Below are 17354 nucleotides of genomic sequence, written 5' to 3' on the forward strand. Positions count from 1 at the left end.
AGACTGCACTTGCCCGTGGTTGTGTAGAGTTTGCCCAACTGTACATTGTAAGAAGTGTTTAGCCTATTTATTAAGTATATACTGTACTTATACTGTATCTTCATTTCAAAAATACATTTGTTACTCTTGAAAAATATGAGCCAATGAGTGAAGCAGCTGGACCAAAATGAATTCACACTGGTAAACAAAGCAAGGCACACGATGGTTTTGCAACATTTAAAGAATTTGCACCTTGTGTACAAACTGCTCCACACGAGTCTGCAGACCCCAAACCTCAAACTTGACGGTGACCAGTTTGTACGAGCACATGATGGGATCCTGGGTGTCCCTCCATCCTTCCTGAAGCATCCCCCGCGACGTCTTCTCTGACTTGAAATACCGCAAGTCCTTTAATGAATACACACAGACGTTTAAAGTTATAATAATTAAGTCAAACCTTCAGGCATGGTGGCTTCTGCAGCTCACTGGGGACAGACTTAAGGGGAAGAGTCTAAATTTAGAAGCCTGACTGAGCGTTGGCATTAAATACGTTCACATTAACCCTTCGTGTCCTCGGAGAATCTCTATCCAGGCTCATCAGAGCTGAGACAATCTGTTATCAAATAGCTCTGAGGACAATTATCAGCACGCTCACTTCACCGACTCAGAGGTATGAAAGGCTTTCAGACTCCAGATGGAGTCTTGGTGAGATGGAGGATGGTGGATGCCAGACAGACAAAGGTCTCAAGTCTCCAAAGTTTGTATTAGATTAGAATTAGATTAGTATATTTTTTTATATTCGAGCCAGTGTTTTGGGCAGCAACAACACATTAACAGATAATGAACATGTAAATATGTTATTTTCTTTTAGAAGATCCCCACAGGGATAAAACATGAACTAAAACATCTATTTAGAATATAATACAGTTTGGAGACAGAAAACAATGTGCTGAATATGCAAACGTCATCTAATCAACACCGTTTACCGCATTTCTTCATTTCCTCACTCCTCTCCAGGGCTGTTAGCTCCGAACAGACAGACAGACACACATACACACACACTCACCTCAGACTCTTTATAGTAGCGGTCAGGGATGTCATCATAGGCAATGTCGATGAAACACACCTCTCTCTCCTGCTCCCTCAGCTCGGTGTCAAAAATCTGAAAAAATTCCAGTTGCATATCGTTACTGTTTTGCCTCCAGCCGCCATTCAGAACCGCTTTCGAATAAAATCTCTATATTTCTGAAAAAAAACTACCAGCGTGCTTGAATCAAAAGCTGGAGATTGAACAATAAACTAAGGCTGTTTGTCTTGATGCTTTTATCACTTAAAGCCCCTTCATCACAGTTACAACTGAGCCATATTGTAATTGTTTCAAAAACCAATAGGGGGTGCACTACGCTTACATCTTCACTTTATCACTATACCAACTGACAAAGTGCTGATTCCAAAATTTAGCTTTTCACCTTTTTCTTGCTGTTGAATTTTCCAAATAATCTTTGCAATTTAAGTGACACATCACTTCCAGCTAAGGCAACACAAAGCCTTCATTGAAAGGTTGCAGTGGTTATTTAATATAGGTAGATCAAATAAAGATGGGAATTAATATTGTAAGAAACAAAAAAAGACATATTGTTCTCAGGAATAGGCCCCGCCATGCAAAGGCACTTTATTTTCAAACTGGTAGCAGGACACACAAGTGTGGAGTGTAAATCCAATTGCAGGTTACCATAACTGGCTGAAGATGTTACGCAGTACCCAGATACACTGAGATTCATGCTAAATTCTTCATATTTTAGATGTAATTTGCAATCTGGGGTGGCAGCTGGTGTGATTAATAGAACCATTCATACAAGTGTTAAAAAGGTTAAACATTTACAGCCAGTCAGTATTCATCATTACTTGCCATCAACGGTGTCCTGCAGCTCATCCCAACCCGCTCATTTTACATAAATATTAACCGTTATTAACTTTACAAACATTCAGAGAGTTTGTATCCTGTCACAAAATCTACAATCTCAAAATTCTTACAACAACACAGCAACTTTTTAGGAAATAAAATTACAGGCCATCACATTTAGAGCCTGAGAAGATGATAAGGTACCTTTCTCTCCTCTCGGTGTAGTTTACGGAGTTCCAGACCCCCCACTGGATGGCTAACTGCTAGTTAGCTTCGCAGCAGTAAATGCTAACAGTGTAGGTTCAGCCAACAAAATCAAACATTTGTTGACAGCTAGAAGAGTGACTGTTACTAATATTCATAGCCGACTTTGTAAGACATATCGTCTTGCCTCACTACACTGCCAACAGCTAGCATTCCTAAGATCCAAGCTACCTCGCAGTTAGCCATCCGCTGGGAGTCTAGAGCTCTGAGAAGGTATCTGCTTTTGGGGCACTAAAAGGGATAGGCTGTAACAGTATTTCACAAAATCTTCCTTTATTGTCTTTTTGACATTCTTGGTGAGTCTCATCTTTCAGATGAATAGATGCTTATGCCATTTCCCTCAAAATTCATTGTTTTCTGAGACGTGACAGTTAAATATTGTTCAACTAATAATGGGACTCTGGGGTGTCCCTCTCCTCTGTGCTGCTGCCTTGCACATTGTGAGCTGATAAGAAATTTTACACCAGCGTCTTTACTCACTTGGCTTCGTTTTTATTGTCATCAGAAGCAAGTCTTCTTGTCTGTTGGAGTTTGTCACCCAGCTGAATGTGAACAGACAAGTTACCTTCCTATCTCATACACTCTGTCAATCTCTCTCTCTCTCCCTCCCTCCCTCCTCTCTGAGGGTGCCTCCTGTCATTTACAGTGTGGATGAGCACTGCTGGCACAATAAGGCCGATATGCTAGCATGAGTGCAGCCAAGCGACAAGGATGGAGTCTGGGATGAAGAGGGAGAGGGGAAAGAAACTAAGGAGGTAAACAGTGAAAAAAATAAAGATGAGAGGGTGGAGAGGAAGGCTGGAGCAAGACAGGGTAGAAGAGACAGATAAGGTCGAGGAGGAGGAGTGTGAAGAAAAGGAGGTGGAAGCAGGGGAAATGTATGGTTTGTGCAGGAAATAAAGGCTTTGAATCTTCAAGACTTGCAGATTTCTGATGTGATGTCCTCGCCCAGCATTTGGTTTTACGTGCGACACACCAATAAAAAAAGAAAAGCACGACAACCTCCACACTAGAAAAACAAGAGTCAGATGTGGTTCTCCATTCTGCCTGCTGTGCAGATCGAGTCCTTCAAGAGATTACACAATGCCCCAGGACACATGTTAAAGCTGAATGTGTGAGTGTGTGTGCACTCATGTGTGTCTAACTTTGGATCGAGCTGTGGAATCCTGCATGTCATGTATTGTTACTGCACCATTTATTCAAATACTGCATGATGTCCGCCAAGACACCCACTCATTTCCTGACCACACATTTCCTTCCCTCTTCTTCTCAACTCAGTTCTTTCCTCTTGATACAATTTTCCTCCTATCTTACGACACCATCGTAATGGTTCAAAATGGTTGAAACCACACACTGTCAAGACACCCTGAGTGGGAGAGGAGAGGTAGAAATAACTTTATTATGCAACTTGGGAGGTAGATAAAGTGGTGCCAGAAGTCCCTGCTGTGCTGCTTAAGACCCTGAGCGAGCTGAAGAGAAACCGCATGAGCGGTGCTTCTGAAAACACCTGCGCTGATATCATTTCACAACCTCATTTACAGCAAAAACGTTGCATTGCACTCACTTAATAAAGACATCTGTTCTGAAATCTTTTTATCAATTAACGACTTGATTATCAAAATTCATCCATCCATCCATTTTCAATAACACTTATCCGTAAAGGGTCGCGCATGGGGGGAGGGGGGCAGGAGCCTATCCCAGCTGTCATTGGGTGAGAGGCAGGGTTCATCCTGGACGGGTCGCCAGTCCATCACAGGGCCATCAGGAGCAATTAGGGGTTCAGTATTTTGCTCAAGGATACATCGACATGGTCACCGGGGGAAGTGAGGACCAGCGACCCTTTGGTTGCTCGACGGCCACTCAACCTCCGAGCCATGCCCCCCCATTATCAAAATTCAGAAAATCCAATTCAGACAAACAGGGCTGTTTCTCCGAGGTAGCCATGTTGTTAATTGACTCTTCAATTAAGAAAAAAAGTAACAAATCTAAATCTAGCAAGAAGCTTGAAATTGCAAGAGAAGCTGTCATGGGCTCTGAACCTAAGGTTGTTGCTGCTTATTGGCCAAACCCTGACAAACAGCCCTCCAACAGCGCTTTATGGTCACAGACAAAGATGATTATACACAAAAATACATAACAGTAAATAAATATGATAGTAAAATCAATGAGCTAATCAAGATTTTTATTCAGAAAAACAAAGGATTTCCTTTTTCCCAAGAGAATGCAATACACACCCGTACAACAACACATGACATGCTGATGAACCGCTTACACAACACCATAAACATTCAGGATGTCTTGTTTATTTGCCTTGAAGATGTTGCAGCTGTGTCACTGACACTGTGTGCTGATGACTGCATCTGCGAGTTTTCTGACTCATAACCACGGGCATCACACATGTCCTGTGTGTACGACAGAACTCTTTCTCCATGAAGTACATTCAGATGTCTCATCAAATCAAACCAGCGTCGATTAAAATCGCGCCATGTTTTTCAGCACTGACAGTCCGTCCATTTGCACGTCCCTCTCCCATTCAAGCCCGAACCAGCCGTTTCTGCGCTATATATTTGGCAGGCGACTGGGCTATTTGAAGCAGAAACGAAGATGCTATAAAATTAACCAGCTGGCAGCCCACCCTGGTATATTTCAAGCAATTTGTCCACCATTTTTCTTCCTAGCGATCCCAGTAGTGGCAACCTTTCATTTGATGACTAATAAAGAGTGGAGGAAATATAAAGAGAGGAGGCCAACAAGCGGGGCAGTTCTTTGGCAGACTCTCAGAGCTCATGTATAGTTGGCTTTACGATGCAACTGGGACGCGCACAAGGGTGTATGAATGGACCAGTCCGCCTGGATGGTGAGCCTCTCCGAGTGTTTTCCAGCATATGTCTGCTGGTGTTATAATCTGGATTGTTTTGCGGTGCAGATTTTTGGAGTATAACAGTCTGTATAACAGACAGCCATGTTAAAATGAAGAGGAGAGATTAATACAGGATGTTAACTGATGAGGAACAAGAAATCATTTTTGATTCAATGTCACTATGAAGAGTTTAGGACAGAGCTCATTAGTGGACAAACTACTGTAGAATGTAGGGTTGTTATTTTTTACACCTCGACGTTTGCCTATGTGATTAAAAAAAACTGGTAAAAACACTGATCGCCATTTGCTTGTCACTATTAAATTCTACCTTATTAGTTTTATCAAACAACAAACATGTAGCGTTTCTGTGAGCTAAACATCACAAAACCGAACGCGCGTGCGTACTCACATTATCGTTGCACCCTTTGTTGTCCTCGTATTTTGTCTCTATGTGAATGGAAAACTTGGGCAGGAATGAGCACTGTAAAAAAAAAAAAAAAAAGCGAGACGTGTGCATAGTGGATAAAATAGATATACAAAACATAAAAATGTACATATTCAAAAATCACACACTTTACATACTCTGCATTGCTGTAGAGCTCCCGTGTTATAAAATTCCGGTGATAAGCAGTTACATCTTTCTGTGTGTCTTGTCACTGCTGCAGCATTGCATTGTGGGATACTTGGACCAGTATCCAGTATTGTAAATTGCGATATTTCCTTGAAAATAGCATGCATCTCACACTAAGATTTCCAGCAGACCAAAAGAATCTCACATATTATTTTAACATATTAAATGAATGTTTGTAAGGAGCTTTGGATAAATCTTGTCAGTAATCATCACCATGGCAACCTCGAACTGGGACCACTCCAGGGGAGGCAAATTTATTTACATAGCTTTAATACACAATATTAAAATACAAGAGAGGGAAACTGTTACCGTGTGTATGAAGACATAACACAGTACACCCAAACCACCAGTGGGTTAGGATATAAAATATGAATATGTAGTAACTCTTGTCTCTGGACATTTTCATTAATTTCTCAGGATATGTTACACAGACAGAGGTACGCACGCTGCAGAGTTCCCCTCTAGTCGTCCTTGCTGTTTTGCAGGGTTTTTCTCTTGTGCGTCCTAACAAATTTAAAGTGTCTGTGTGTAGACGTGGTGGACAGCCTGAAAGAATAATGGGTTTCCTAAATGCACATGATAGTATTTGGTGTGACTTGGACTCCATAATATGAAACGCGACTGTATAAAAGCGGCTTTTTAGCTGCAAGCTTTGCTTCAATCTGTAGGACGAAAAGAAGACTTTCACTTAAACCCTGACTGTCAAAAGCTGCTGCTTGAACTTTTTGAACTCCTTCTCTCTTTTAATGCTGAACAGGATTTCAATTTCTATTTACTTGTCAAAAGCAACAAAAGCAAAGACAATTCCTTAAGACTTTGAGCATCTTTTGCCTAAAAAGTAATGCAGGCATGGCTCTATACTGACTCATACATGAACAGAAAACGCTCCCACACATAAACAGAAACAATATCAAGCCTTTCTGTTACTGTCACACCATTGTCCTCTTACCCCTCTCATCCATCCATCCTAAACCGGAGTGACTCACGCTGCCGACATTTATCATTCTGTATAAGTGACACACAAACCAGTTTTAGCTCTGCTTTAACATGTTCTCAGGGTTAAGCACAGGTTACAGGCAGCTCTGCGTACAGTATTTGCACAAGAGTAAAGACTTAGTTAAAGGTTAAGGGTTCAATTAGCTCTGGTTAAGCTTCAGCTAAGTTTCCAGAGAAAAGTTAATTAAGGTGTTTTGTTTTTTTAAGTAATGGAAAAATGACTTTATGTGCTTGAGGAATGAACTGAGTGGTTTTGATATTTGCAGGTTTTGCCAATAATAAAGTGAATCCCTTTGTGGGGCTGGGGTCTGGGATCAGCAACAACCAGGCCTTTGGCCACATTTAGAACAGAAGCAGCTTACATGACTTCATTTCAACGCTCCTTAAGAGGGTAGAAGGCTTTCATATACTTGTTTTTTTCATTCGGAGTGAATACATTTGTATTGTTGTTAGCTGCTCCTGGGTAGCGGGTGATACGTTAGTATCGTTAGTGCTCTTAAGGCCCATTCAAAAATAAACAAATAATGTCTGCAACCAAATGTATTCACCTATTCAATGAATTAATTCAAGCTCCATCTGAAACATGTAACTGGCTAAGATAACCATGTATATTAGATTGTAATTAGAATGAAATAATGGTTTTCTCATTATCATTATTATCATGATGGAATTGTATGCAAACCCCCCCCCACCCCCCCCAAAAAAACAAAAAGATGATATTGTTATATTACATATTGGTCATCAGTCAACCTGCGGTCTAAATATGGTCATCGACCACTTCCCACTACCGTATCCTCCTGTTCTGGATTACTGTAATTGATTTTATGGAGTCTATATCTGTAATTTATAAAATTGGATCACTTGATGCCTTGAGAGACACCATTTCCTACGACTCCGTATTGCAGGCAGCGGCTTATATTCACAGCTTCAACAATTACGAGCTACATCAGTGCTGGGGGCCTGTTCTGATTAGTCCGATAAGTTTCTAATTGCTCACACTGGTTCGATAGCAGGGGGATGGAGACGTAGCTGCAGGGGGTCAACCTTTCAGCTCGAGAGACACAGATGGTCACACCAGGTTTCCTTTATATGACCAAAAACCTAACACAATACAAATCGTTAAGATTCAAGATTGGACTGCAGTTTCTAAACACACCTCCGAATATTTACAAGGTATTCCTTAGCTGTGTCTGAACTCCAATATAAACCGAACCCAAAAAGGAGACAAATATGCATATATACTTACAGTGTATTCTACAGGCCATGGCGTTGGGTCATCAGGTCAGCGCAGAAAGGATGGAACAGAAAAAGGAAGTTATGAATCAAATATTCTAAACACCAAAGCTTAAACTGCTCCAGAACAGGAAAACTGACTGTCACATATCAACATCCGATCATCCTAAATCTTTAGTTACTTCACCTCAACTGTCTTTAATGTGCTCTCATTGTCCAAAAAAAATAAAAAATAAAAAAATCCCTTGAAGCCAGGTTCCTTAGCTTGGAACGCCTATCCGTTATGATCATGATCATTATGCATCTCAGAGGGAAGGTTTGGGCACTCTCGTGCTCGTAATGTTGGCGATTTAGTGAAGATTATTCCACCGCTTCGACTCGTGTGTGAGACATTATGAATAAAGCATTCGCATATTTGCCAAAACCGTAAAAATGAGTAAACAGTCGTTTTCTCCACGTCAGTTGCGTGTTCATGCTTTCTCACGTCGTGTCTCCTTGTAAACTAACACATGGTTATAAACAGAGCTGGGGCGGAGTGGCTGACAGTGTGGAAGGTTAGTCATCATCAGTGTACATTCAGATGTTTCTGCATGTGCAATATGCAAAAGAAAAGAAGCGGTGCATTACAAACTTTTGAATGAGAATTAAGATACTAAGATAAATTACAGTTATTTCTTATCTCAATTTCTCTGACCTTTCAAATTTCATTTATATTTTGCTTAGGATGTGTGAATAATTTTATGCCTCATGCATGCATGCAGAATAGCTGAGAATACGCATGAAGTTGCATTAAATAAATAAATGTCTACTCTCTATGCATTGCATTCTCTCTTCAAAAACACATTTGTACCGTTTTCTGTGAAATGAAATGACCCTTTTGACATGTTGTTATTCATGCGACTGCAGGGTTATGCTCTTCCAGTGTGAGCTCTTGTAAGCTCAGTTTCTGCAGCAGGTAAGTGTTCGTGGAGGAGCGTCGCAATGCTCTCTTACTGGATTTGATATCGTGCAAGTGGTGAGAGAGCTGAAGATCTAAAAGTTGCATCAGATTGATTATATGGACTGACCAGTTCCCTCATTTACTCTGCATCAGTGTGTGTGTGTGTGTGTGTGTGTGTGTGTGTGTGTGTGTGTGTGTGTGTGTGTGTGTGTGTGTGTGTGTGTGTGTGTGTGTGTGTGTTGACATACTCACCTGTTATGGTGTACGGGTAATAGTTCCATGCTTTCTCTGTCACATAGAAGATTTTAGGAACCACTGCTCGAGCCCAGCTGGGTAATTTACTGCAGAGACATTGAGACAGACAGAAACAGATGAGGCGCTGCTGTCAGCATGTCACAGGCAAAGTGGAGCTTGGTGGTGAAACTGCTTCTGTTTTCAAAGCAATCATCACCAACTTATTCCGATTGAAAGGAAGTGAAAGGAAGGGGGGTGGGGGGGGGGGGTTCTGGAGCCTCTCCCAGCTGACATTGGGCGAGAGGCAGTACACTTTGACAAGGTCACCAGGGGGAGAGAGGATCAAGCCAGCGACCCTTCGGTTGCTAGACGGCCACTCTACCACTGAGCCAGGATGCTTTCCAAGACCCTTTCAAACAGAACTAAAACAAACGCCATGCAAACTTTACAGCCTCTATTTAGGCTTTAAAATGTATTTTTAGAGAGCAGCATTCTCTTTTTTGGAAAGTTTACATGACCACTGTACACCACCACTGGTAGACCGCCTGAGCAGCACCAGTGAATCAGCTGCAGGTTAAAGGCAGTGTTGGGCACGTTACTTTGAAAAAGTAATTAGTTGTAGTTAATAGTTACTTCTCCCAAAAGGTAACTGAGTTAGTAACTGTGTTACTCCACAATCAATGAAAGTAACTAGTTACCTGGGAAAATAACAATTGCGTCGCTCTTTTTTCTTTTAAATTAAAAAATGTCAAAGAATTTGGATTTTTTTTTCAGAAAAATCCAGCTCTGGCTGCTTGGATTGCGTGGCTCCGTGTCCTTCTTTGTTAGCGGAGCTCAGGTTAACAGCACCTACTTGCTATCACCATTAGCGGTGTCAACGGTGTTTCTGGCCACTAGTTTAGTAGAAGCGTGGGTCGTCGAGAGGTGCTTCATTAAATTGGAGTTGCTGACATTGGACGTTGACAGCCTCTTTGCTCTCGCTCTGGGACGACATAACGTACACTCAACGTGTACATTTTGAACTTTAACCTCCATGAAGTTAAAGAAGTGCCTATATTTCCATCTTGAAAATGCCGTCTTTCCCCGCGACTCGCCATCTCTGATAGTTGGTGTGTGTGTGTGTGTGTGTGTGTGTGTGTGTGTGTGTGTGCTGCTATGTGCTGGGTTTGTGTGTAAACACCCGCCCATCTGATGTCTCTGGTTGGCTTAACATGAAATCTTACTCTATCTTAGCCAATCATCATTAGTTAGGCGGTTATCTCACCCCTCCCCTACCCGTCACCAAAGAAGAAATAAAACACATGCATTTGCGGCTCCTGTGTGTGTGTGAGCCGAGTCGGACGACAGCTTCAATGAGTAGCTTCAGCAACGCGTAGTAACGGCGTGTTGGTAACGGTAGCGGTGTTGTAACGGTAGAGAAAGTAGTTAGTTAGATTACCCGTTACTGACAAAAGTAACGCCGTCAGTAACAGCGTTTATTTTAACGCCATTATTCCCATCGCTGGTTAAAGGGCAGATTAAGATTTTTTTTTATTATATTACAGATTATATATAGTAGATTTTTTAAATATTTTTTTGTGCTCTTACGGGACAGTCTGTGCTGAGGCCTTTCCTACTCCCTGTCAAACGAGACGTAATGCGTTAGTTGGTGGAAGCTTTGGTGGGTGGATATTTTTACCTTTGGTTGAAGTGTGCCCTGTTTTCTGGTCTTCATGCCCTGCTAGACCAGCCAGCTGTACATACAGAAACTAACTCCTCTAGCAAGTGTCGCACACTGTTATTTTAGCCTCTAGACTTCCATTCTCCAAGCCCATAATTCCATTTTGCCACCTTGAACTGTTTTGTATTACCCATCATGTGTTTACTGGTCATCAACACTCAGTGTGCTGCCAATACGTGCACTCAGGAGACTGGGTCTGTGTGCATGCTTGACTCTCTCTGATCCCCAACATCTGCTGAGAATATAATTGAGGCAGCAGTGAGAATGCATTCACAAGACATGTCAAACACAGAAGACACAGACTTTTCATGCAGCCTGCATTCGTTTGTACTCTCTTTGACTGACAGGCGCACCCACTGCATCGTGACGGCTGCGAATAAAACAGAAAATAATAAAATTATTGTGTAAATATTGGCAGTCCCCACCCTCTCACTAAGAGACTGACACTCTTCCTACACCTCCATCTGTTGATTCCTCCCATTCCCTCCTTATTCTTTTTAAATACCTCTTCCAGCAACTGCTGCGATGGAGTCGGTGTTGCCAAGTATACAAGCACGGTGGGAGGCTGCCCAGTTTTCACACCGAAGCTAGCAAAAACAAAAAAAAAAAATCCACCCAAATTTAGTTGAATCTAAACTGGAGTTCTATCTCTAAGGAAAGGCAACACTTTATGGAATCATACAATCAACCCTCCACTCGCCACTTTTGATGAAGGTTATTGACAGAACAAGCGTTAATGTTCAGGTCAGATGGGTTTGGGCTAAATAGTGAAGTACAGCACTGGGCAGAATGTATGTGTGTGTGTGTGTGTGTGTGTGTGTGTGTGGGGGTGGGGTGGGGGTGGGGGGGGGGGGCTAATGGCATCGTTGAAGCGGAACAGAATGAGTCCAGATTGACTTCCCTGCTGGTGAATCAAAGACAAAAGCCTTGTTGCTTGAATAGAGCAAGACAGAGTTTAAAGGTACTGGGCTTTTGGCCAGTGAGCTCGACTCTGGCTTTTTCATTCAGGGATTTTTTTTTTCCAATTTACATTAAATACTAAAGGAATAATATGTAAGATCCAGTGACATCTGAGAACACCCACCCACCCCCATCCTCAATGTCAACACCCCGCTTCCTTCTTCCTTCTGACATGACTAAAATAATCTTAATGTTAATTGTGGAAAGCCCAGACATGTCACATAATAAAATGAGCGTGCCCACAAAACAACCTGCAAGCAACTTTTAAAATGGTGGTTCTCTGAACAGAGTTCAATGTGGTTGAAATCTTCCCCTCCATCAGTTTCTGTGGTCATGAACCAGCTCTCTTCCCTCATCTCTTTTTTCCTTCATCTGCATTCTCAGTGTGTCCTCATAAATTCCATTTCTTGGATCAGCTGGTGCAACAATACCACCAGTGTGTCAGTGTATTCAGCAACACGCGGTTGGAAGAAAAAAGTCGTACCGCAGCGAAAACGGGGCAGGAGACTTGACTAGCTTGTGCAGAGAAGGTGCAGCTTCAACATGTTACCGACGGAATCAGCAAATAATAACAGAAAGCTGGGATTTACCCATTCTTGGCTACTATAAATGTAATATGGCGGCTCTGTGGAAGGCGAACTTGTCCCTATATACGTAGATATAGATATAGATGTAGATATGCAGTGACTTTTTCATTCTGAGTGAATGAAAACACAACTAGTTTTAGTTTCAGGTGATTATATGGAAACAAAAACAGTTCAAATCTCAGTCCTACACATCACCTTTAACATAGGCAGCCTGTATGGAACTGTCCCATTCAGTACATTTAAATGATGTTAGAAAAAAAATCAAATTATTGTGTTAGTCCAACTAAACCCAGACTTATGAAATACGCGTGAACATGACGGCGGCACGGTGGTGCTGTGGTTAACACTGTTATCTCACTTCAAGAAGGTTCTGGTTCAATTGATGCAAAATGAAACCTTAAAGTTTTTCTTTTAAAAGTCCGTCAATTTAAGCTCAGAATTCAACAGACACGACCTGCTGCTACTTTAGTCAACAAAGGGTGAACAGGGGGAAAGAGGGAGTGATACACTGTTCCCCGTAGTTCTGCTGGACACAACTTTATAAATAAATTGATTCTTCCCTTTTCATGTTTACAGGGACAACAACAGTAATCCAATTAAATCCCCTAATCCAGCTACAAATACAGCTGAACTGCAACTGTGCTTATAAACCCAGTAATCAGAAATGTCTGCATTCTGTCAGACTGCTGCAAAGTGTATGTTCTTCACTTTTCATTCGGATTGAAACCTCGCTTGTACTAAGGCTACCTTTCACTTTCTATGGCCTGATTTATATACATACGTGTGTGTATAAGAGCCAGGATATAAATCATCTGTGTGTTTTCTATGCACCATGTAGTCATCTCACTCCATCCTGAAAACATCATTTTTTTCTTAGCAAAATGTCAGCTAGTCTGGAAAGGTCAGGTTTCTTCATGAATTCAAGAATTACCACAGTTTGATTTGTTGTTTTTTTTCCCCATTCCACCATATTCTCCTTCTTTCTATTAAAATCCCTGCGCATCATAGGTGCAGAGGGTCAATAGGAGTTCGTGTTATATCTGAAAACATCGAACTCTACTTTAATGTCAGTGAGCGTTCCAGCGTAGTGGCACTGATTACCTCATTTTCTGACTCTTTTTTTGAATCCTCTAACAAATGAATGAGAAAAATCTGAATGGAAACCTAACGTAGCTCTTTATACTCCTAGTGTCTTATCCTGCAGTATAGAGTTGTGCTGACTCAATATAATTAGTTCCCCTGCACAGCAAACGCTGACACAGGGAACAGCCACCAGTATCACTGCCCCCCTCTCTTTTTTCTCTCTCTCTCTCTCTCTCGCTCTCACTTGCCTCTCATGCTGTCATTTTCTTCGCATACTCTCCAAAAAAACCTTTGTCTATTCTCTCTTCTGTGCTACACACACATATATATACACACACATATATATATATATATACACACACACACACATATATATATATACATATACACATATACATATATACACACATATACATATATATATATATATATATATATATATATATATATATACACACACACACACACACACACACACACACACACACACACACACACACACACACATACTGTATATATGTGTGTGTGTGTGTTTATGTGTGTGTGTGTGTGGGGGGGGCACAAGTTCATTTGCATGTGTACATATTAAGGCTGCACGATTAATGGAATTTTGATCAAATCACAATATGGCCTACTGCAATTTCCAAATTGCAGAAAGGCGCTAACGCTAAAGGCGCTAAACTCTGTGTCAAAGTAACATTTTCAATGAAATATTGTGGCGCTACAGAGACGTATTCATTTCATTACGATTCTCACAGAAATAACACCATGATCATTTTACTGGCGTTTTCAAGGAAAATCTCAATAAAGGTATCAAAATTAACATTCCCTCTAGTATCGCAAATCATATTGTAATTGCAATATCTATAAACATAATCGGAATTGGACTTTTTTTTTCAAAATCATGCTGTTCCAGCACACACTCAAATCCTAATGGATGCAGTTAGGTGCGTCCTTGCGGTTGGTAGAAGGCTGTAACATTGGCATCACTTAATAACAACCTGCAGTGGCAAGCATGTGTGTGTTTGTGTATTCAAACCTTTACGTCCTTATCTGCTGAGTTTTACAGCTTTGGGAAGGGTCAGGACTGGGGTTGGAAGAAGAGTTTCGGGTTTTTTCAATTTGGTTTGCATCACTTATCTGATGCAGGTGGTCAAAATATGCATTTTACTGTTTATTTACACTCAACACCTCACCATGCTGGTAAAATAGTTCTTCTGTTTTTCCACCAATAAACACAACATGTCATGTGGGTCAGAGAGGAGGCACGAAGTTCAGAAACTCATCAACAATGCATTCTGGCAACTGCCGGTGTGTGTAAGATGATGCACAATGCCATTAATTACATGCAGGGAATAAACTGCTCCACGGACCTGTTGAGGTAGACTCGTTTCTCTGTGAACTGTCCCTGGCCGTGCAGCGGGTCTTCGTAGGGTTCATTCTGAACGACCTCCACACCTTCGCCTCGATCACTCTGCTCATGGCTGTGTTTACTGATCATGTACAGCTGCCCGATCCGGTACTGTAGGACAAAGAGACAGACGGGAGCAAGCAATGAAATATTTGTTAGTAGATTACGAAATAAATGAATAAATGAATAAAAATGCATTGCGGTGACTGTTTTCCAAGTTGGTTCTTTCGGTTGGAATTTCCAACCGAAAGAACAAAACAAAAACGGATGAAAATAAATCGCGCCACAACCATCTGAATATTTCTGCTACTCTGTTAGTGCGAACAAACTAGACACGGCAGCTCGCCACGATATCCAGAGCTAATTCTGTGCACAGTTACAACACCTGAATACATTTTCAAAAGCGTATTTATTGCATCGAACGGATCAGGTGTGAAATGAGTTATCAATATAATATGAAGTACATGTGATTAGAGTATTTAGTTGCTGCGCAGCAAGTTGTATTTGCAGCTCTGTTCAGAGTACTCTAAAGCCGTAGTGTGTTCATTCATTTATTAAACATAAATGGAACCATAACTCACTAAATGAAACCACAATGAATGAGATAAATGAGATTTATTTTTGCAACCAGTAGTGAGTGTCATAATTTTTTAAATGTAGTGGTTAGTTTTTTTTTTTATTAAAGTGTCATTGGGGGAATTTCAAACAAACAAACAAAAAAAAGAAACAGCCAGAGCGCTGTGTTGGCATCATATTAGATTGACAGGAGCTGGCGGGCTGAAAGATGTCATGCAGAAAAAAGTAAACAAGATCCTGCAGCTAAAAAGTCACAGGCGGGCAGTGAACAAGCGGGGATTTTTGAGTTCTCCAAACAACTTCCGACAGTTCAGAAGTCACATTTACTGGTACGGTCACGACCCACATGCCGATTGTTGTTCTGCATGTACTGTATGTTGCTATGGTAACCAGCCAGCACACTGATGTTAGGGGTTTGTTTGTTGGCTCGATTAACCATCTGAAATGCAGAACAAAGGAATGAACTTTATGAGACTGTAGCGGGCTGCTGTCTGGCCTTATGATTGTCAAAAGGACATGATGCAAGATTTGAGTTGCTGGATCAAAATAAAGTCTCCTACTTCATTAAGTATCATCATTCCAAATTCAAAATACATCCCCCCCCCCAAAAAAAAAAAATCTAGAAGGAGGACACGTGTCAAGAACTTTGCAGAGACAATATGTATTCTGTAGAACACAAAAACAACACACTGGTGATGCAATGAAGGTCTTTAGATGTCCCGGAGCCTGTTGACTTTGTTCAAGCAGCAAACTACAGATGGCACCTGTCTGCTTTTGATCCGTAAATCTTTATATCTAACAGTCCAAGCCTCTCTGGCTAACACAAAACCAAAAATGGAGAAGAACTGGAAATGAATGATTTCAAAGGGGAGGGGAGGGGAGCTGACCCGAAGCGAGAGCCTGAGGTGGATCAAAGGAAGGCAACCTGAGAAGTTACACTGAGCAGAGAGGGTTGCAATTAAATCAGAGAAAACAGACACAACTGGGCATTTTTTGACACAGAAAGGAAGTAAAAGATTAAGGGGATAGAAAAAAATGAGGCATAAACAGAAAGAAAAAAATGGTTTGATGAGGGCCGGTGAGGCATATAAGCCTCTTTTCGATGTGCAAGTGAAGCAGCACTCTGCTTGCAGCTCAAACACCATATGCTCTCTCCTCCCAGTGTGCCACTCCACTCCACACATGCTTCAGTTTAAAAAAAACAAAACAAAAAAACTAAGGTGTGAGAGTTGAGCACCGGTGATGAAGGGGAGCTAAATCAACCATCCTCCCCTGGATTCCTCACTTCCTCTCTCCCTGACCTTTAACTGTCACAGCTGAGCTGTGAAATGCTGTCAGAGGGAAAATGTGAGGTGCTCACCCGAAATAGCTCCCACGGGGGCTGAAAACGGTCTATGCACCCAGCTGCTAGAGAGAGTCTCTGATGTATTTACAGTATCTTGTTAAAATAAATGAAACATTCATAGAAAGCCCAGCAGGACGTCAGATCAGGTGGAAAGAAAACACAAAACCAGGCAGCTACAACACAACCTATCATTGGATTTGCATAGTATGAGCATCTGAGACCTCCAGAGAGCTGCTGCTAACAGCTGGAACAACATCTTTGATCATTCAGAAAACTCAATAGAATAAACAAATTACTACGGAACTTGGCTTAATTATTTGAGAAGATAATTATTACAGCCCCAACACAACAATTACCCTAACCTTTGCATTCCTAATGCTCTTTCTTAACTTTGTTATCTTTATTTTCCATGTAAATTTATGTGCATCCTCTCACAATTGTTGGCAGTTTATATAGAGAGCTAACAGACCCAGAAGTCATATAAACCAATGTGATTTCATCTACTTTTTCCTTAAAACCTTGTTTTTATCGCCAGTTGTACGTTGCTAGTTCACCCACCCGAGTTGTCCTGATTAATGCTCCTCTAAATGATCTTGGGAGCACCGCGGACCACCACATGCCTCCAGCCACAC

The 17354-nt window shown here is 41.3% G+C and overlaps 1 protein-coding gene across 1 annotated transcript in view; it reads right to left on the reverse strand.

The window, feature by feature from the left end:
- LOC147257268 (cytoplasmic phosphatidylinositol transfer protein 1-like) overlaps positions 1-17354 on the reverse strand; it is an 81655-nt gene that overhangs the window by 5742 nt on the left and 58559 nt on the right. Inside the window, exons 2-7 of the mRNA XM_086211084.1 lie at positions 14764-14912; positions 9059-9147; positions 7880-7887; positions 5416-5487; positions 1046-1141; positions 232-387 (exon numbers count right to left, since the gene is read on the reverse strand). Of these exons, the coding sequence (XP_086067210.1) occupies positions 232-387; positions 1046-1141; positions 5416-5487; positions 7880-7887; positions 9059-9147; positions 14764-14912 (570 nt within the window). The remainder of the gene's footprint in view (positions 1-231; positions 388-1045; positions 1142-5415; positions 5488-7879; positions 7888-9058; positions 9148-14763; positions 14913-17354) is intronic.

The sequence above is a fragment of the Aulostomus chinensis genome, chromosome 8 (assembly GCF_037954235.1).
Source record: "Aulostomus chinensis isolate RoL2024-O1b breed Wild chromosome 8, RoL_Achi_v1.0, whole genome shotgun sequence".
NCBI lineage: Eukaryota > Metazoa > Chordata > Actinopteri > Syngnathiformes > Aulostomidae > Aulostomus > Aulostomus chinensis.